General features: G+C 44.5%; 1 protein-coding gene across 1 annotated transcript in view; it reads right to left on the bottom strand.

The window, feature by feature from the left end:
- Window positions 1-20846, bottom strand: part of vwa8 (von Willebrand factor A domain containing 8) — a 489820-nt gene that overhangs the window by 372324 nt on the left and 96650 nt on the right. Inside the window, exons 5-9 of the mRNA XM_038802772.1 lie at window positions 10448-10615; window positions 8393-8557; window positions 7349-7398; window positions 475-583; window positions 290-394 (exon numbers count right to left, since the gene is read on the bottom strand). Coding sequence (XP_038658700.1) covers window positions 290-394; window positions 475-583; window positions 7349-7398; window positions 8393-8557; window positions 10448-10615 — 597 coding nt within the window. The remainder of the gene's footprint in view (window positions 1-289; window positions 395-474; window positions 584-7348; window positions 7399-8392; window positions 8558-10447; window positions 10616-20846) is intronic.

The following is a 20846-nucleotide window of genomic DNA, read 5'->3' as shown; positions in this document are numbered from 1 at the left end:
GGCATGCTTTAATATTTTATCGTTTAAATAATAATCCCTTATGGTGGCCAGTTACATTTAGGTAGCAGTACAAAGTATTTTTCTTTTAAATCGGAGGTGATCCCCCGTGAAACCATCTGCAGTGTGGAACGCAGCTACAATGTTCAGTTGATAACTTGCTCTGTCCCTTTAAGGGCACTGCTCAGCTATTCCCTGTGGAGAGTTGGTCTAAATGGGCAACCAGAGAGCAATTGTTCAGTACACTGATCACAATAACAAAGGCTTAATTTTGGCAATGGTTCCTACCTACCTTCATTACATCCTCCACTCCAGTTCTACCTTCTTTTCCAAGCATTAGATCATATGGATAAAGTCTGTGGAGCAGTTGCTGGGCAGACAGCGTGGGAAACACATCCTGATCAGAGAGAAGCATGTTAATTAAACTGTTTGAAGAATGAAAACTCATTCTGATGCGCTATTTTCAGTTGTACATACCATGATTTTAATGACAGCTGCCAAGTTATCAACGGGGAACTCAGGCAGACCCAGGGTTGTGGACTCTTGAGAGCAGAGGGTTGTTGCAAAGGATAACATCTGAGATACTCTGGTAAAATAGAAAGAATACTTTAGTCATAAAGCTGCTCCCAATAAAATGTAGGCTTTCACTTTATTAGACAGCTGATGGTCTATTTTAGTTTTCAGTCAAGTTTTCGAAACTAAACTTCCACACTGCTGAAATAACACAACACTGCAAGTTGTAAAATATTTCCTATTTGTCTTCTGAAGTGAGATTAAATTTCAAACACTCTAGGCACCGAATATTATGCAACAGGAGCAGATATTGGGATTTCAAATAAAAATGAAAAAATGAAAATCGCTTATTTGTCACGAGTAGGCTTCAAATGAAGTTACTGTGAAAAGCCCCTAGTCGCCACATTCTGGCGCCTGTTCGGGGAGGCTGTTACGGGAATCGAACCGTGCTGCTGGCCTGCTTGGTCTGCTTTCAAAGCCAGCAATTTAGCCCAGTGTGCTAAACAGCCCCAAATGTAGAAGTCAATGCACCCAGCATGACTTTCCAGACAGGTGCATAACCCAGCATTGACCACAATGCCTGAACTGAACACACATTCCCAAGTCACAATATTTCCTGTAAATGTCCGACAAGCTGTTCAGTAAATAGGTTCAGAAATTAAAAGAAAGAAATGCAGGGGTCAAACACATCCTGAAATGAAGTTCAGCTAAAGTTTTTCAAGCCTCTCCGTCTCTCTGCACCTTTCCAATGCTCCTTAAAGCCAATTTCTTGGATCAACTGGTCCCCTGTTCTATATGTTTCTCTATGTGGTTCAGCGTTGAATGTTGTTCAACATTCCTGTGAAGCTCCTTGGGACATTTTAACCACGCTTAAAAAGCTCTAAATAAATGATGTTTAACTGTAGATTCTGTAATTGTCAAGTGCTGCCCGCTGATTCTGTGGTTTAATATGTCATGTGGCTGGGACAGACTAATCCCACCACATGCGATCCAGTCATACTGCTCTGCAGCTCTTGTGTTCTACTCATTCTATGTGCTGCCTGAACATCACTCATTACCATTCTGCGCTCCCTCACCTTAGAACATTACAGCGCAGTACAGGCCCTTCGGCCCTCAATGTTGCGCCGTCCTGTGAAACCCCTCTAAAGTCCCTCTATACTATTCCCTTATCGTCCATATGCCTATCCAATGACCATTTGAATGCGTTTAGTGTTGGCGAGTCCACTACTGTTGCAGGCAGGGCATTCCACGCCCTTACTACTCTCTGAGTAAAGAACCTACCTCTGACATCTGTCCTATATCTATCTCCCCTCAATTTAAAGCTATGTCCCCTCGTGCTGGACATCACCATACATTTGAAATAACAAAGCTAGTTTCAGTGATGTTCACCATGAAATTACTGAATTGTTGTAAAAATCCATCTGGTTCCTAACGGGAAGGAAATCTGCTGTTTTCACAGTTTGGCTCTATACATAACTAAAGATCCAGAGCAATATGGTTGACTCTAACCTTTCCTCTTAAGTGACCCAGCAAGCCACTCACTAGTATCAATCTATGGTTTTCACCAAACAGACTGCAGTGGTTCATGAAGGTGGCTCACCACCACTCTCTCAAGGACAATTAGACAAGGGTATATATTTCCACCCTCATCAGCTATGCCCACATCCCACAAATGAATAAAAAGAAAACATCTTTTCAACTCTACATCCCTTGGAGTTAAAGGAGTAGTCATGAGGTTGTATCGGGGAAGGGTATGGTGAGACTGGTGACTAGGGTATTGAAGATGGAGGTTAGGATATGGATGAGTGAACCAATAGCTGCACAACTGTTGGCACTGAACTGAACCTGCGGCTGGAAAGTTGAGATTTTGAAAATGCATCGTAAGTAAATTGCAGAATAGTTTTTTCCAGAAACAAGTAGTGTTGAGAGGGGAACATGGGCAGAGAATGATACAAGGAAACGATCAGAGTAAGTTCTGTCCGTGATTGTCAAGAGTTGGGGGTGGTATTCTCTCACAGTAAATCCTGGGTAAAGCGAATTTATTACACAAGAAAGCTTGAAAATCAGATTTCTTCAATCCACAGATCAAACAATTTAAAAAACCACAGAAAGGTGAAAAATCATGTGGTATTGGTTCTCTCCCCATCCCTATGGCCTCCCTATGTAGGGAGAAGGGAGGGGGTGCTGAATCACACGGTCACACAACCAGAATATGTCCACTAGAGTTGACAACCCAAGCAGCACAAAGATGGTTCGACTACATTTAGTTCAATACTGCTTCACCATATAAAGTCCATCAGATGGACTCTCAAGTCTTCCTGAGATATTACTGGAGTTTTCTACCTGAGAGATAACAGCAGATTTTACACACCCCCTGTCTTTCAACTGCTTGTCTGATCTCTGTGCAGAGATTCTGGCTGTATAGTGAAGAGTCAGATTTGGCTTTTCCCCGCCATTCAGATGGAGGATTAACCTGTTGCAGACCTGGTGGGAGAACCTTCTCACCAATGGTTTGCAACATCTTGCATTCTGAAGAGATCACTGCCTACAAGGGCCTCAGCAAAGTTCCTCAAATCTCTTTTAGCTTTTTACTCCCTTCCTACCCCTTACAGTATGTTTGTCTTGTATGTGTCTGGGTGGAGGGTGGGATGGGTTTGTGCGTGGTGGGTTGGGGCTTTGAGAATAGCTAGACGAGTAGACCATTGTTCCATCATTTCCATTGTATGTTCATCTTTTACTCTTGTTACAAATGAACAGTTTGTTCATGCTTTACTTAGAAATATGGTGCCTGTAACTCATTGGAGCAGTCAGGGGTTAAAGATCTCAGGAAAATACACAAGACGTGCTGTCTCGGATCAGGATGCGTTTCCCACGCTGTCTGCCCAGCAACTTCTCCACAGACTTTATCCATACGTTCTAATGTTCGGAAAAGAAGGTGGAACTGGAGGATCTGAAGAAACACTGAAACTAATCAACCTGTAACACCAACTACCATATTCAGGGCCTGCATGAACAGACACGTGAGGATTGCAGTGTGTAAAGAGGATCCACATTATTTGGAGGATTATTAACACTGTACCCAAGCAGGATCGTTGCCTCCCTCATAGCCGGACAAACTTCAAGGACAACAGGGGAACAACTAGTGATCAAGGTGCATGGCATAGGAAATATATTTAAGACTGAGCCAGAAAAATTTTAGGTCTCTCCAGGAATCAAGAGATATAGGTTTCAGGCTGGAAAGTGGACTTGAAACCAAAGATCAACCATGATTGTACTCAAAAATAGAAGGCTTGACAAGCCAAATGCTGTACTCCTGCTCCTATTTCTTATATCGTTATGCATGCTAGGTGCCACTTAAAAGGGTACGATACAAGAGCACGTGACATTGAGGTTAATATATTAGCATAGAGGATTGGCTAACTCGCAGGAAACAGAGAGTTTGGATAAATCGATCATTTTCAAGTTGGCTAAACGTAACTGATGGACTCCTACACTTCACTTTATTACAGATCACTTCTGAGACCTCAGCTATTTATGAGCTGTATTAATGACTTGGATGAAGGGTTAGAGTGTACTGAAGCCAAATAAAATAATGAGGTGATCTTATTCTAACCTATGCTTGACACGGTCGAAAGATGGTAGAGGATGTTTCCCCTTGTGAGGGAATCCAGATGTAAGGAATGTAGTTGCAGAATAAGATCAAGATGACAGGAAATTCTTCTCTCAGAAGGTCATTCGTCTTTTCTACCCGGAGAGCAGTGAAGGCTGGGTCACTGAATATATTCATGGCTGCTAGACACATTTTTGAGCTATCTAAGGGGGTGAAAGTTTATTGGAGAGCAGGCAGGAAAATGGAATTAGACCAAGGTCAGATGAATGAAATGAAATGAAATTGGGGCAGCACGGTAGCATGGTGGTTAGCATAAATGCTTCACAGCTCCAGGGTCCCAGGTTCGATTCCCGGCTGGTTCACTGTCTGTGCGGAGTCTGCACGTCTTCCCCGTGTGTGCGTGGGTTTCCTCCGGGTGCTCCTGTTTCCTCCCACAGTCCAAAGATGTGCGGGTTAGGTGGATTGGCCATGCTAAATTGCCTGTAGTGTCCTAAAAAGTAAGGTTAAGGGGGGGGTTGTTGGGTTACGGGTATAGGGTGGATATGTGGGTTTGAGTAGGGTGATCATTGCTCGGCACAACATCGAGGGCTGAAGGGTCTGTTCTGTGCTGTACTGTTCTGTTAAATGAAAATCGCATATTGTCACGAGTAGGCTTCAATGAAGTTACTGTGAAAATCCCCTAGTCGCCACATTCCGGCGCCTTTTCGGGGAGGCTGGTACGGGAATCAAACCGTGCTGCTGGCCTGCTTTAAAAGCCAGCGATTTAGCCTGGTGAGCTAAACCAGCCCTAAAACACAGTCTTATTAAGCCGGAGCAGGCTTGAAGGGCTGAGTGGCCTACTCCTGCTCCTATTTCTTATGCTCCTATAACAAAACTCTACCTACTGAAAACTCCAATTTCTGTCGCATCCAAAGGTTTTTAAGGGGCACATGGGAACAGGAGCCGGCCATTCCGCCCCTCAAGCCTGCTCTGCCATTCAGTGATATTGTGGCGGATCGGTGTCCCAAACCCATATACCTGCCTTTGGCCCATATCCCTTAATATCTTCAATTAACATAACATTTATTTTTCTCAGATTTAAAATTAACAACTGACCTAGCATCAATTGCCATTTGTGGAAGAGACTTCCAAACCTCTGTCACCCTTTGTGTGTTTAAGTGCTTCTTAACATCTCTCCTGAATAGTCTGACCCTAACTTTTTGACTTTGCCCCTCATTCTAAAATCTCCAACCAATGGAAACAGTTTATCTACCCTGTCTTTCCTGTTAATGTCTTGAAGTATTTGATCAGATCACCACTTAACCTTCTAAATTCTAGAGAAAACAGACCTAATTTCTATAATCTCTCCTCATAATTTAACCCCTGCAGTTCAGGTGTAATTCTTGCAAACGTACGTTATACGCCCTCCACGGCTAAAATATCCTTCCCAAGATGTGGCGCCCAGAACTGCTCACAGTACACCAAGTGGGGTCCAACCAGGGTTTTGTATAGCTGCATCCTAACTTCTGCGGCCTTATTCTCCAGTCCTCTAGATATAAAGGGCAGCATTCCATTAGTCTTCTTGATTATGTTCTGCACTTGCTCGTGCCATATTAAAGATCTATGCACCTGACCCCCCAGATCTCTTTGAAAATCCACTGAATTTAGCTTCACATCATCCAGAAAGTACCCTGATCTATCCTTTTTGGTCCAAAATGGATTACCCCACAACTGCTTACATTGAAAGCCATCTGCCACAGCTTTGACCATTCACCTGGTCTATCAACATTCCTTTGTAATTTTATGCTGCCATCTCCACTGTCTACAATGCCGGCAAATCTGTGCATGTGACTTTCTTTGCCATTATCCAAGTCGTTAATAAATGTGAACAATTGAGGCCCGAACACAGATCCCTGTGGGACACCACTAGTCACGTCCTGCAATGATCTAAATTTCCATTAATCTGCGTGTGAAAAAGTGCTTTCTGATTTCACTCGTTCTAAATTTAAAGTTATGTCGCCTTGTTCTGGACTCTCTCACCAGAGGAAATCGTTTCTCTGTATCTATCTCATTGAATCATCATTTAAACATTTTCATTAAGTCATCCCTCAACCTTCTAAACACAAGGGGCTATAGGCCAAGTGAAAACGATCTGGCCCCATAATTTAACCCCGATCTTTTAAAGTCAGCGCCATGGGTCGTGTGCATCTCGACTTGGGAAATGCCCCATTGGGAGTTCATCTATTCGGTAGAATAGATTGGAATATGTATGCGGTAATGAAGGAGATTAACACTGGTTGTATGCAGATAAACCGGGTGGTTGTGCACGGAGCTCTGGCAGGAATCCATAGAATCACTACAGGGTAGAAGAAGGCCATTCAGACAATCAACTCTGCACCAACCCTCTGAAAGAACACCATACCGAGGCCCACTTCCTCGCGACCCATCTCCGCAACCCCACCAAACCTGCAGATCATTGGACACAAAGGTGCAATTTAGCATGGCCAGTCCATCTAACCTGCACATCTTTGGACTGTAGAAGGAAACTGGGGCACCCAGAGGAAACCCATGTGGACAAGGGGAGAATGTGCAAACTCCACACTGACAGTCACCCAAGAACCGAATCGAGCCCGGGTCCCTGGCGCTGTGAGGCAGCAGAGATAACCACTGTGTCACCATGTCATCTTGATTATTTGGATGCCTGATGGAATCAATGCTAAGAGCTTTGCGACACACTTCTATATAAATTATTTGAATGTGGGGATGTATCTATTAAAATTCAAAGAAAGCTTAAGAAGCAAACAGACAAACAATGAAATACTTACGGAATAAAATTGGGTAGATAGGAACAATAATAATAATCTTTATTATTGTCACAAGTAGGCTTACATTAATACCACAATGAAGTACTGTGCAAATCCCCTAGTCGCCACAATCTGCTGCCTGTTCGGGTACACAGAAGGAGAATTCAGAATGTCCAATTCACCTAACAGCACGTCTTTTGGGACTTGTGGGAAGAAACTGGAGCACCCGGAGGAAACCCATGGAGACACGGGGAGAACGTGCAGACTCCGCACACACAGTGACCCAAAGCGGGAATCGAAAGCGGTATCCTGCGATGTGAAGCAACGGTGCTAACCACTCTGCTACAGGTACACAGGGGAAAAAGGATACACAACTAGCCTGCCTCACTGGCTTGCCAGTTTATGTCTCTGTGCATGCTTTATAGATATCATTCAACAACCATACCTTTCAGAGGGTACATTAGGTCCAGTAGCATACAAGACTGCCAACTGATCCTGCAAAGTAATTAAAACGAACACGGTCAATAATATGAAAAAGAGTGAAGGACTTTTATGTCAGCTGACTCGGAATTCCTTCGAACTCCAAATTCCAACCGTGTAATATTTTCTCCTTTGAAATCCACCTGCTCCTAAACTCAAACTGGGACATGGTCTACTGAAGGATTGTCCAACATCTTGGAGTTGGGAGCTACACATACATTTCAAAATGAGCAAGTGAATCTTAAAATGCTGTGCAGAAATGAGGCGAAAAACACTATAAATTCAACCCCATTACACCCCCCTGAGACTGCCTCCTTCTGACACCCATCCCCACACCAGTATGCAAATGGCCAGAATCAAGGCCCCATAAATAAAACATCAAAAGAGGCCATGGATAGCTAAAATCAGCAAAAAGCAAGACACAAAACCCGTCCCTGTTCTCATGTTCAAAACTTCCATGCTGCTCTCCATCTTCACTTACATTTTTCTTTCCTCAATTCTCTGGATCTCATTCTGGCTTCCATCATTCTCACCCCATCCTCATTTCCTTCTCTCACCCTCTATCCTCACTTCTCTATTCCAAGCTCAGTCTCACCCTTCTCTCTCCCTCCCACACTCACCATTCTCCTTGTCCAGTTCTGAAACAAACTGGTAACAATGTAGCCTTAGTCCTTTCCCAGGTTGAAGGACTAATAGTTACAATTAGGTTATTCCTGATCCGATCAAAATCCATCCAGCCAGGAACTATGTTTTCCAATTCTCAAAGTACAGGAAATATTGAAAGACGCAAATTAATTATTTAAAGCTTCTTCTCAGACGAAAGCACAATTCGTGGTGAAGATTATGAAACACTCATTGCAACACAAGAATCCATTAACACCACTAAATAATTAAACTAATATCAAAAGCATAGTGGCATCATTTTTAATTGTGCATAATATAGAAACCATAGTATATTTGAATTAAGCTATCCACTGATGTCACTATTGTATGGGAAGGCTAAGATTACCTTAAAAGGTAGACAATAAATGTCCCTGGCCTGAAATCTTGAACGAAGCGGAGGATCCAGAGGATTTCCAGGATACCTTGGGACTGGCAGACCTAGGGCTATAACCCTGAAGTTCTCACTCACTCGTATTATTTTCCACGCATCCAGCTCCTCCCTCGTATGTTCCTATATGAAGGGCAGTATGTTAACAACAGGCCAAAACAGCACTGTACAATAAATTTGCCGGAGATTCAAAGCAAGTCGGTCAGCCAGTTAAATAAAAGGTAAAAGCAAATTATTGTGGATGCTGGAATCTGAAACAAAAACAGAAAATGCTTGACAATTTCAGCAGGTCTGACAGCATCTGTGGAGAGAAGGGGGCACTAATGTTTCAAGTCAAAGCTTTGACAAAAGTCATCCAGACGTAAAACGTTAGCTCCCTTTTCTCTCCACAGATGCTGTCAGACTTGCTGAGATTGTCCAGTATTTTATGCTTTTGTGATTTGAATAAAGGGGGTGTTCCTGCAACTTAGCAATTGAATGAGTCAGAAAGTTGTAGGATCCTTGCCCCATTCTTGCACAGGAGCAATAATATGCATCAGAGTAACAGTGCAGTATTGAGAGTGCTGTATCGTCAGAGGGGCCACCCTTTAAATGATACATTAAAATGAGATCCCTTTTTCGCATTTCCAACCTCGGGTAGCACAAATGACCCTTTGGCCCGATTGAAAACACAGGGAGGTTCCCCAGTGCCCTCACCAAATTTCCCTGCTCAACCAACACCAAAAACATATTGAGCTGGTTCTTCACCTCATCAATTGTGATACCCATAGAATGGTTGATATATTTACCTGCAATGAATGTGCTCCAAAGATATTATACATAAGGTGCTTTGAGAAATTTCAAACGTATTTTTATTTTGGAACGGGATATGGATGTCACTGGCATTTGTTGCCCATCCCTAATTTACCTTTGAACAGAGTGAATTGCTGGACCATTTCAGTGGGCATTTAAGAGTTAACAACCTTGCTATTGGTCTCGAGTCACTTGTAGGCTAGACCAGGTAAGGACGAGCGATTTCCTTTCCTCCCAACTGCCATGGTGGGATTTGGGCTCTTGTCCCCAGAGCATGTGCCTGCGCCTCTGTATTACTCGTCCAATGGCATCACCACGACAACCAGTCTTCCTAGGAGGTACTACACAAAACCAATCTTAATCCTCTGCCTCTTGGCAGGGAGAGAGATGCTCTCGCTTCCCAGAAAATCTTATTAAAACCCACCTCTTCACTCATGCTTATGATTGTCCCTTGTAATCCCCTTTCCTTGGTCAAATGGCTTTTTTCCTTACACCTTTTAGGCATATCGCTCAACGTCATATGTGCCATTTAAATCCAACGTGCTGAGCCAGACCTGTCGTCAGAACTTGCATAATGAGGTACATAGCTCGTCTTATGGAGCTGACTAAAATAAAGAAATGAATGTGCAGGCCAAGAGATAGATCAAGCATAGAGATATAAACGCACTCGCTCAAACGGGCATTTACATAGATTTACATAGAATTTTCAGTGCAGAAGGAGGCCATTCGGCCCATCGAGTCTGCACCGGCTCTTGGAAAGAGCACCCTACCCAAGGTCAACAACTCCACCCTATCCCCATAACCCAGTAACCCCACCCAACACTAAGGGCAATTTTGGACACTCAGGGCAATTTATCATGGCCAATGCACCTAACCTGCACATCTTTGGACTGTGGGAGGAAACCGGAGCACCCGGAGGAAACCCACGCACACACGGGGAGGATGTGCAGACTCCGCACAGACAGTGACCCAAGCCGGAATCGAACCTGGGACCCTGGAGCTGTGAAGCAATTGCGCTATCCACAATGCTACCGTGCTGCCCAAACAGTAAACAGAACAGTACAGTTAAAACAGTACAGAAAGTTTAAAGTGCTGTAAAGGGGTAAAACATCAATATGTCATTCAGTTAAATGTTACTGGATATAAAAATGCAAATTAACATTAAATAAAGTCCAAAGGCCTGAATATTTCCAGATTTTATGGAAAAGAAGCCCCCTTTACCTTCAGCAGTTTGTCATAGCGATCTGCAGACATAAGGAAACGACCATCTTCGAGCTGCATCTCCCGGTTTTCCAGCAGGTTGTTTAGAATGGGTAAGACATTGCGTTCAGCTTTTTCCAGCCCTTCCAGCACTAATATCCTGCCTTCAGTTGCAGCTCGAACAGCACACTTTTCAGGATGAAAACAAAATGAAGCTCTTTAACACAGGGACCATGTCGCAGAAAGTGCCCAACAATCTTAATGTCACACAACCAGCCAGAGATAAGATGCAGACATTGGACCCAAAGCATATGTTGATCACTCAGAAGTACAATAGCATGACGAGAAGTATATAGCTGTGCTTTTTGATGACCATGCCTATAGAAACATTAGTAGCCAACAACTATCAGCTTCATTTGACAGATTATGAGCTAGCAAAGTATCTTCTTAAAATGTACTAAATGTTTTAATGATGGGAATGTCCAACGCACGGCCACATGGAGTATTTGGGGGAAATATTTAGATCAACTTTAGGTGAAACTAGATAGGTGCATGAGGGAAAAAGGAATACAAGGGTATCTTGCTAGGGTGATATGAAGTGGGATGGGGAGGATTCTCATGTGGAGCATAAACACCAGCAACAAGCTTTGTATCAGATGGCAGAGAAATCTAAAAATACCACTGTAAAACTCTTGGAAACTTCTGAATTTAATATTCAGCAGTCTAGTTTATAAAAAAATACATCCAGACCCCAATAGTAAAACTTATTTATGCAAGGATTAATGAAATGAAATTCAACAGGGCAAGAGAGAAAATTATTGGGAGCAAGAAAAATAATGTGAAAAAGACAAACTTAAAGTCTCTGTGCCTTAATGCACGATGCATTTGCAATAAAGTGGATGAACTAATCGTGCAGATAGATATAAATGGGTATGATATAATTGGGATTACGGAGACATGGCTGCAGGGTGACCATGGATGGGAACTGAATATCTCAGGATTTTCAGTATTTTGGAAGGACAGGAATAAAAAAAAAGGTGGTGGCGTGGCAATGTTGGTTAAAGAGGAAATTAACACAATAGTGACAAAGGATATTAGCTCTGACAATGTGGAATCTGTATGGGTAGATTTGAGATATGCCATGGGGCAAAAAACATTAGTCGGTGTCATATATAGACCTCCAAACTGCAGTGGTGAGATTGGGAATGGCATTAAACGCAAAATAAGAGATGCATGTAATTAGGGAATATCGGTGATCATGGCTGATTTTAATCTTCACATAGATTGGGCAAATCAATTTAGCCACAATGGCGTAGAGGAGGAATTCCTGGAGTGGATACGGGATGGTTTTCTTGACCAATTTGTGAAGGAACCAACTAGAGAGCAGGCCATCTTAGACTTGGTATTGTGTAATGAGAAGGGAATCATTGCTAATCTGGCTGTACGAGACCCCTTGGGGATGAGTGACCATAACATGATAGAATTTTTTATCAAGATGGAGAGTGAAGTAGTTGATTGAGAGATGAGGGTGCTGAATCTTAATAAAGGGAACTATGAAGATATGAGGCATGAGTTGGCCTTGATAGATTGGGGAGAGTTACTTAAACGGATGACAGTGGATAGACATTGACAAACATTCAAGGAACGCATGGGGGAACTACAGCAACTGTTCATTTCTGTCTGGCAGAAAAGCAAACGGGGTAAGAGGGCCAATCCATGGCTTACAAAGGAAATTAGAAATAGTATCCGATCCAAGGAAGAAGCATACAGATTGGCCAAGAACAATAATAGGTCTGAAGATTGGGAGCAGTTTAGAATGCGAAGGACGAAGGGATTGATTAAGAAGGGGAATGTACAGTACAAAAGGAAGCTTGCAGGGAACATAAGGTTAACACTAAGAGTTTCTATAGATATGTGAAGAGAAAGAGATTGGTAAAGAGAAGTGTCGGCCCCCTACAGAAAGAAACAGAAAGGTTGAGGGTGCTGGGCCTTTTCTCATTAGAACAGAGAAGGATGAGGGGCGATTTGATAGTGGTTCATAAGATGATCAGGGGAATAGATAGAGTAGACAGTCAGAGACGTTTTCCTCGGGTGGAACAAACCATTACAAGGGGGCATAAATTTAAGGTGAATGGTGGAAGATATAGGGGGGATGTCAGAGGTAGGTTCTTTACCCAGAGAGTAGTGGGGGCATGGAAAGCACTGCCTATGGAAGTAGTTGAGTCGGAAACATTAGGGACCTTCAAGCGGCTATTGGATAGGTACATGGATCACGGCAGAATGCTGGGGCGTAGATTGATTTGTTCTTAATCTAGGACAAAAGTTCGGCACAACATTGTGGGCCGAAGGGCCTGTTCTATGCTGTATTTTCTATGTTCTATGTAACCAGTACAGTTGACAAGGGGGAGCCAGTCGATGTGGTATATTTGGACTTTCAGAAGGCGTTTGACAAAGTCCCACATAAGAGATTATTGTGTAAAAGTAAAGCGCATGGGATTGGGGGAACTGTAGTGAGGTGGATAGAAAACTGGATCGCCATGGCGCTGAGGGATTCGAAGAACTGGAGGGGGATTGTGCGGGGTGGGGGGGGGGGGGAGCACCAGTTGTCGCTGTACGCAGATGATTTGCTGTTGTACACTGCATATCTGGCCGGGGGGGGGATGCCAGAGGTGTTGAAGATACTTGGGAAGTTTGGGGATTTTTCGGGCTATAAGCTCAACGTGGGGAAGAGTGAGCTGTTTGTGCTGCACCTGGGGGACCAGGAGAGGGAGATAGGAGAGCTCCCGTTGAAGAGGGCAGAGAGGAGCTTTAGATTTCTTGGGGTCCAGATAGCTAGGAGCTGGGGGGCCCTGCATAGGCTAAACTTTTCGAGACTGGTGGAGCAGTTGGAGGAGGAGTTCAGGAGGTGGGATGCGCTGCCACTCTCTTTGGCGGGTAGGGTCCAGTCAGTTAAGATGACGTGGCTCCCGAGGTTTTTGTTTCTTTTCCAGTGCCTCCACATATTGATTCCGACGGCCTTTTTTAAGAGGGTTAATAAGAGCATTCTGGGGTTCGTGTGGGTGCAGAAGACCCCGAGAGTGAGGCGGCTTGGCGTTGCCCAACTTGTGTGGGTATTACTGGGCTGCGAACGTGGCAATGATTCGTAGGTGGGTGATGGAGGTGGAGGGTGCCGCATGGAAGAGGTTGGAGGTGGCACCCTGTATGGATACGAGTTTGGAGGCATTGGTGACAGCCCACCTACCACTCTCCCCGGCAAGGTGCTCTACGAGTCCGGTAGTGGTGTTGTTTTGGTCCCTCAAAATTTGGGGGCAGTGGAGGCGGCATAGGGGTAAGTGAAGGCCTCAGTATGGGGCCCGTTACGGGGCAATCACCGGTTTAGAACATAGAACAGTACAGCACAGAGCAGGCCCTTCGGCCCTCGATGTTGTACCGAGCAATGATCACCCTACAAGCCAACGTATCCATCCTATTCCAGTAACCCAACAACCCCCCCATTAACCTTATTTTTTAGGACACTACGGGCAATTTAGCATGGCCAGTCCACCTAACCCGCACATCTTTGGACTGTGGGAGGAAACCGGAGCACCCGGAGGAAACCCACGCACACACGGGGAGGACGTGCAGACTCCACACAGACAGTGACCCAGCCGGGAATCGAACCTGGGACCCTGGAGCTGTGAAGCATTTATGCTAACCACCATGCTACCGTGCTGCCCCCTGGTTTGCACCAGTGAGAATAGATGGTGGGTTTTTGAGTTGGCATAGTTCAGGCATCAGGCGGATGGGGGACCGTTTCCTCGATGGGAAGTTTGCGACTTTCGAGGAGTTGGAGGGGAAGTGAGGGCTCCCCCCCGGGAATGCTTTCAGGTATATGCAGAATAGGGCGTTTGTCAAGCGGCAGGTGGCGGAGTTTCCGCTGCTGCCGCCTAGGAGGGTGTAGGACAGGGTGCTCTCGGGGACGTGGGTCGGTGAGGATAGGATCTCTGCAATTTATCAGGTGATGCAGGAGGAGGAGGAGGCCTCGGTGGAAGAGCTGAAAGCGAAGTGGGGGGAGGAGCTAGGGGAGGAGATCGATGATGGGACGTGGGCGGACGCCGTGGCGAGGGTGAACTTGTCCTCTTATTGTGCACGGCTCAGCTTAATTCAGCTGAAGGTGCTGCATAGGGCGCACATGACGGGGGCCAGGATGAGCCGGTTCTTTGGGGCAGAGGACAGGTGTGGGAGGTGTTCGGGAGGCCCGGCGAACCACACCCACATGTTATGGGTGTGTCCGGTGTTGGAGGGGTTTTGGAAGGGGGTGGCGGGGACTTTGTCCAAGGTGGTCTCACGGTAGCATGGTGGTTAGCATCAATGCTTCACAGCTCCAGGGTCCCAGGTTCGATTCCCGGCTGGGTCACTGTCTGTGTGGAGTCTGCACGTCCTCCCCGTGTGTGCGTGGGTTTCCTCCGGGTGCTCCGGTTTCCTCCCACAGTCCAAAGATGTGCGGGTTAGGTGGATTGGCCATGCTAAATTGCCCGTAGTGTAAGGTTAATGGGGGGATTGTTGGGTTACGGGTATACGGGTTACGTGGGTTTAAGTAGGGTGATCATTGCTCGGCATAACATCGAGGGCCGAAGGGCCTGTTCTGTGCTGTACTGTTCTATGTTCTATGTGGTCGGTTCCAGGGTGGAGCCAGGCTGGGGCACACGATCTTTGGGGTAGCATCGGAGCCGGGAGTGCAGGAGGCGAGAGAGGCCGGTACCCTGGCCTTTGCGTCTCTAGTAGCCCGGCGTAGGATTCTCTTACAGTGGAGGGACGCGAAGCGCCCGAGCCCGGAGGCCTGGATCAATGACATGGCCGGGTTCATCAGGCTGGAGAAGGTCAAGTTTGCCCTGAGGGGGTCGGTACAAGGGTTTTTCCGGCGGTGGCAACCCTTTCTCGATTTTCTGGCGGAGGGTTAGAGGGTGGTCAATCTCAGCAGCAACCGGGGGGGTTAGGGGGCTGTCAAGGGGGTTTGGTTTTGCGATGGTGTATTTGCTATTTTCTTCTTTTTTGTATTGTTATTAATTTATTGCTTTGTATTGGGGGGGTCCTTCTTTCTGTGTATTTCTACACCTTGTTTCCTTTATTGTTGGGAGAAAATTTGTTGTTGAAAAATTTGAATAAAAATTATTTTAAAAAAAAGAAAACTGGTTGGCAGAGAGGAAACAAACAGCAGGGATTATGGATCCTTTTCAAATTGGCAGGCAGTAACTACTGGGGCACCACAGGGATCGGTGCTGGGACTCCAGCTATTCACAATATATATTAATGATTTGGATGAGGGAAACAAAATGTAACATCTCAAAGTTTGCAGATATTAATGATTTGGATGAGGGAAACAAAATGTAACATCTCAAAGTTTGCAGATGATACCAAGTTACCAGCTCCAAAACTCAAAGCGAAAGTAAAAACTCTCAGAGACACAACCCAGTTCCGCCCACACAATGACTACACTGAAGCCATGTGATAAGACAAAAACATTTCTTGAAGGGACACTACCATGACAGGGTAAGTCACCAGTTCACCTTCAGCTGGAGTACCAAGTCCAGTTCTGGGCACCGCACTTTCAGAAGAATGTGAAGCATTGGAGAGTGTGCAGAAAAAGTTCATGAGAATGGTTCCTCCAATGGGAAACTTCAGTTATGAAGATAGATAGAAGTTAGGACTGTTTCCTCAGAGAAAAAAAAGCTTGAGGGAAGATTTGATAAAAGTATTCAAAATCATCAGGGTTCTGGACAGAGTAGATAGGGAGAAACTGTTTCCACTCGCGAAAGGATCAAGAATGAGTGGGCACAGATTTAAAGTAATTCGTAAAAAAAACAATAGTGATACGAGGAAATTTTTTTTCACACAGCGAGTGGTTAGGGTCTGGATTGTTCTACCTGAGAATGTGGTGGAGGCAGGTTAAATAGAAGCATTAAAAAGGGAATTAAACTGTTATCTGAAAAGGAGGAATGTGCAGAGCTAGCAGGAGAAGGCGAGAGAATGGTACGAGGCGAGTTGCTCATTCAGAGAGTTGGTACGGACATCGATGGGCCAAATCTGCGCCAGAACAATTCCGTTATCTCTGACCCATTTAGTTTCTTTTTCCTTTGCTAGTTTTGGTTTTACTCTTGGTTTTGTGATTTTTGCTTTCAGACAGCAGTTTTTCATCATTCTGCCATTCATACTTCCTCTACACACAGGATCTTTTCTTGACTCTACACAGTCAACTCTTTTTCATGCAATCTCTTCTCTCTTCCACCCTATCTCAGATGTTCCTTGTTGTTCTTTTACCAGCCTCTCTCCTTTCACTTGCTTAAAGCCTCTGACATCTAGAATTTTTTCCAGTTCTGATGAAAGGCCCTGAAATGTTAACTCTGTTCCTCTTTCCACTGATGCTACCCGACTTGCTGAATATTTCAGCATTTTCTGTTTTTATTTCAGATTTCCAGCTTTCAGAGTATTTAGCTTTTGGGTCAGTAGGTTTCTCAGGTCTGCTTTGACACCTTATGTACTTACATTAGAGCAGTGGCTACACTTCAAAAACATCACAATAAAGCACTTTGGGGTGGTCCACGATTGTTAACGGTACTACACAAATACAAATTTGTCCTTTGTAAGAATACATACTGCATTAAATCTTGTACAATTCCCAAGTGGGCAGGTGCCTCACAGTGACACACTTTTGATTTGTTCTCTTTTTATCGATACATTTTAGCATCCTTTCCAGGTTGCCACCACAATCCAGATCAGAGAAGTTAAACTAAAACTTACTTTAAAAATCTAGTAGATGCAGCAACATTAGGAAAAAAATACCTGACGAAGGGGCTCCAACAAGTAAGATTGATCAACAGGAAGCAAGGATGTTGTCGATTTGGATTTTATGTAAGTGTTTGACAAAATACCGCATAAAAGACTTGGTAACAAAATTGGTTTAAGGACAGGAAAGTGAGTTGTGGTACATGGTTGTCTTTCAGATGGGAGGGTGGTAGGCAATGGTGCTCACCAAGGGTCAATGCCAGGACCACTGCTCTTTTTTCATATATGCATATATTATGTATGAATGACTTGCATATTGGAATGCATAGTAAAATTTCAAAATTTGCCATTGATTCCAAAATTGGAGGTATATGAAACAATGAGAATGATACCAATCGATTACAAGACATAGGTAGGCTAGCAGAATGGACAGGCAAATGGCAAATTGAATTGGACAGAAATTGGAAAAAGAGATAGGATCAGGGAGTATAGACTGACTAGCAAGTTCTAAAGGACAGATCGACCTGGGGCTCATGTGCACAGATCTTTGAAGATGGCAGGACATGTTGAGAGAATAGATGGCAAAGAATGTGGGTTCTTGGACTTCATAAATAAACAAAAGCAGGGTAGGTATGCTGAACCTTTATAAAGCTCTGATTAGGGCACACTGAGAGCCTCACATTTAGTTCTGAACACCGCACTTTCGGAAGAATGTGAGGGTCCTTAAAAGAGTGTGGAGGGGATTCAGCAGAATGGTTCCAAGGATGTAGTATTTTAACTACAAGCTTAGGTTGGAGAAACGAGATTTGTTCATTTTAGAGCACAGGAGATGGAGGAGAAATCTGATAGATGTGCACAAGATGATGATGTGGAGATGCCGGCGTTGGACTGGGGTGAGCACAGTAAGAAGTCTTACAACACCAGGTTAAAGTCCAACAGGTTTGTTTCAAACACGAGCTTTCGGAGCACGGCTCCTTCTTCAGGTGAATGGAAAGGCTTGTTCCAGAAATGTTTATATAGACACAGTCAGAGATGCCCCGGAATGCGAGCACCTGCAGGCAATCAAATCATCAAAGATGCAGAGAGAGAGGTAACTCCAGGTTAAAGAGGTGTGAATTGTCCCAAGCCAGTTCAGTCGGTAGGCCTCTGCACGTCCAGGCTTGTTGGTGGGGGCCGAATGTAATGCGACATGAATCCCAGATCCCGGTTGAGTCCGCATTCATGCGTGCGGAACTTAGCTATAAGTTTTTGCTCAGCAATTTTGCGTTGTCGCGTCTCCTGAAGGCCTCCTTGTAGAATGCTGACCCGGAGATCAGAGGCTGAATGTCCTTGACTGCTGAAGTGTTCCCCAACTGGAAGGGAACAGTCCTGCCTGTTGATAGTCGCACGATGCCCGTTTATTCGTTGTCGCAGTGTCTGCATGGTCTCGCCAATGTACCACGCTTCGGGACATCCTTTCCTGCAGCGTATGAGGTAGACTACATTGGTCGAGTCGCACGAGTATGCGCCGCGTACCTGGTGGGTGGTGTTTCCACGTGTAATGGTGGTGTCCATGTCGATGATCTGGCATGTCTTGCAGAGATTACCCTGGCAGGGTTTTGTGGTGTTGTGGTTGCTGTTCTGAAGGCTGGGTAATTTGCTGCAAACAATGGTTTGTTTGAGGTTGCGCGGTTGTTTGAAGGCCAGTAGTGGGGGTGTGGGGATGACCTTGGCAAGATGTCCATCCTCGCTGATGATGTGTTGGAGGCTGCGAAGAAGATGTCGTAGTTTCTCCGCCCCAGGAAAGTACTGGACGACGAAGGGTACTCTGTCAGTGGTGTCCCGTGTTTGTCTTCTGAGGAGGTCGGTGCGGTTTTTTGCTGTGGCGCGGTGGAACTGTCGATCAATGAGTCGAGCGCCATATCCCGTTCGTACGAGGGCAAGATGATGACAGGTTTAGATAAGAAAGACAAAGGCTGATAATACAACTACTCGGAGCAGATTTTGGGGCAAGATGTATGGGGGATTGGGAGGGAGAACATTTTAATGCAGCGAGTGGTAATGACCTGGAACTCGTTGTTCATGAAGGTGGTGGAATGGAGACGATGAAAGATTTCAAAGAGAAATTAGATGGAAACATGAAGGGAATAAACTTGTAGGGCTTTGAGAGCAAAATGGGGGAATGGGATTGATTAGATCACACTAGGGAGCCAGCATGGGCGCGCTGAGTTGAATAGCCTCTTTTTGTGCCTTAGTGACGCTTGACACTATTTTTTCCAAAGAGCTTTTTTTGAACAGTCAAGAATGTGTGTGAAGATTGTAAGAATGAAGAATGATCTACTCCATTATTAGTTTTTGTTAATGTATGAATAATTGATAATTTCTAATTTTTCAGGTCAAAACTGGTCAGCTATTCCAATATAAGAATGCAACTTTATCCATAAGATCGGGCTATTGTTTCAATGAGTATCAGCCTTTATTTAGGTTATCAGAAATGTCAAATGGGATAACTGCAAGAGTTTGACATGAAAAAATATCTTAAACAGATTATTTTAGAACATAAGAATATAAGAACTAGGAGCAGGAGTAGGCCATCTGGCCCCTCGAGCCTGCTCCGCCATTCAATGAGATCATGGCTGATCTTTTGTGGACTCAGCTCCACTTTCCGGCCCGAACACCATAACCCTTAATCCCTTTATTCTTCAAAAACTATCTATCTTTACCTTAAAAACATTTAATGAAGGAGCCTCAACTGCTTCACTGGGCAAGGAATTCCATAGATTCACAACACTTTAGGTGAAGAAGTTCCTCCTAAACTCGGTCCAAAATCTACTTCCCCTTATTTTGAGGCTATGTCCCCTAGTTCTGCTTTCACCTGCCAGTGGAAACAACCTGCCCTCATCTATCCTATCTATTCCCTTCATAATTTTAAATGTTTCTATAAGTTGTTGTGATGCCCTGTCCTCTGTAATCTCACCTCGCACCTGAATAAAATGACCTACTGAGAAAGATAGCCAAAGGCTGCTGGCACCCACAGAAACTGGACATGATCATGAATCAGTATTCTAACAATTACTTGGTGGTGCTGACCTTGAATATCGCTGAGGGAAACATGTTCCCGAAGCTTGTCATCTTGCACTGATTAGGATATAAATACAAGAATGCTGAATTGCAAATGATCACAAGTTATACTGCAGGAGAAGGGTGCTGAGTGGATGGTAAGTTGACTTGGTATGGCCGAGGTGTTACCCTGGAGAAAACACCATGAAACTACAGACTCCCAAGGATCCCTGGTATTCAAAAAAGGCACAAGGCTTGAGCATATTCCTTTTGTTTGTAGAGACATGTCCCTTTGTATAAATATATGTTGCTTCTAGCAAGCGTATGGGAGCCACATCACAGGCTCGACTGATGATCTTAAATTGATTGTTAGTGCAGCTATCAGCACACTCAGGTTTGTACAGCAAGTGCCGCCCAAATGTGAATTTCATCTAACAGTGGATGTTTTGCTTTGCAAGGCTGGTTGAGTACACTGTACTTATTATGTACAACCAAAGTAACATGGGGCTCATTTAGCACAGTGGGCTAAACAGCTAGCTTGTAATGCCAAATAAAGCAGCAGCGCGGGTTCAATTCTCGTACCAGCCTCCCCGAACAGGCGCCAGAATGTGGCGATTAG

This window comes from Scyliorhinus canicula, chromosome 7 (assembly GCF_902713615.1).
Source record: "Scyliorhinus canicula chromosome 7, sScyCan1.1, whole genome shotgun sequence".
Lineage (NCBI taxonomy): Eukaryota > Metazoa > Chordata > Chondrichthyes > Carcharhiniformes > Scyliorhinidae > Scyliorhinus > Scyliorhinus canicula.
Note: the sequence above shows the minus strand (reverse complement) of the source record. Positions and strands in the feature narration are given on the sequence as shown.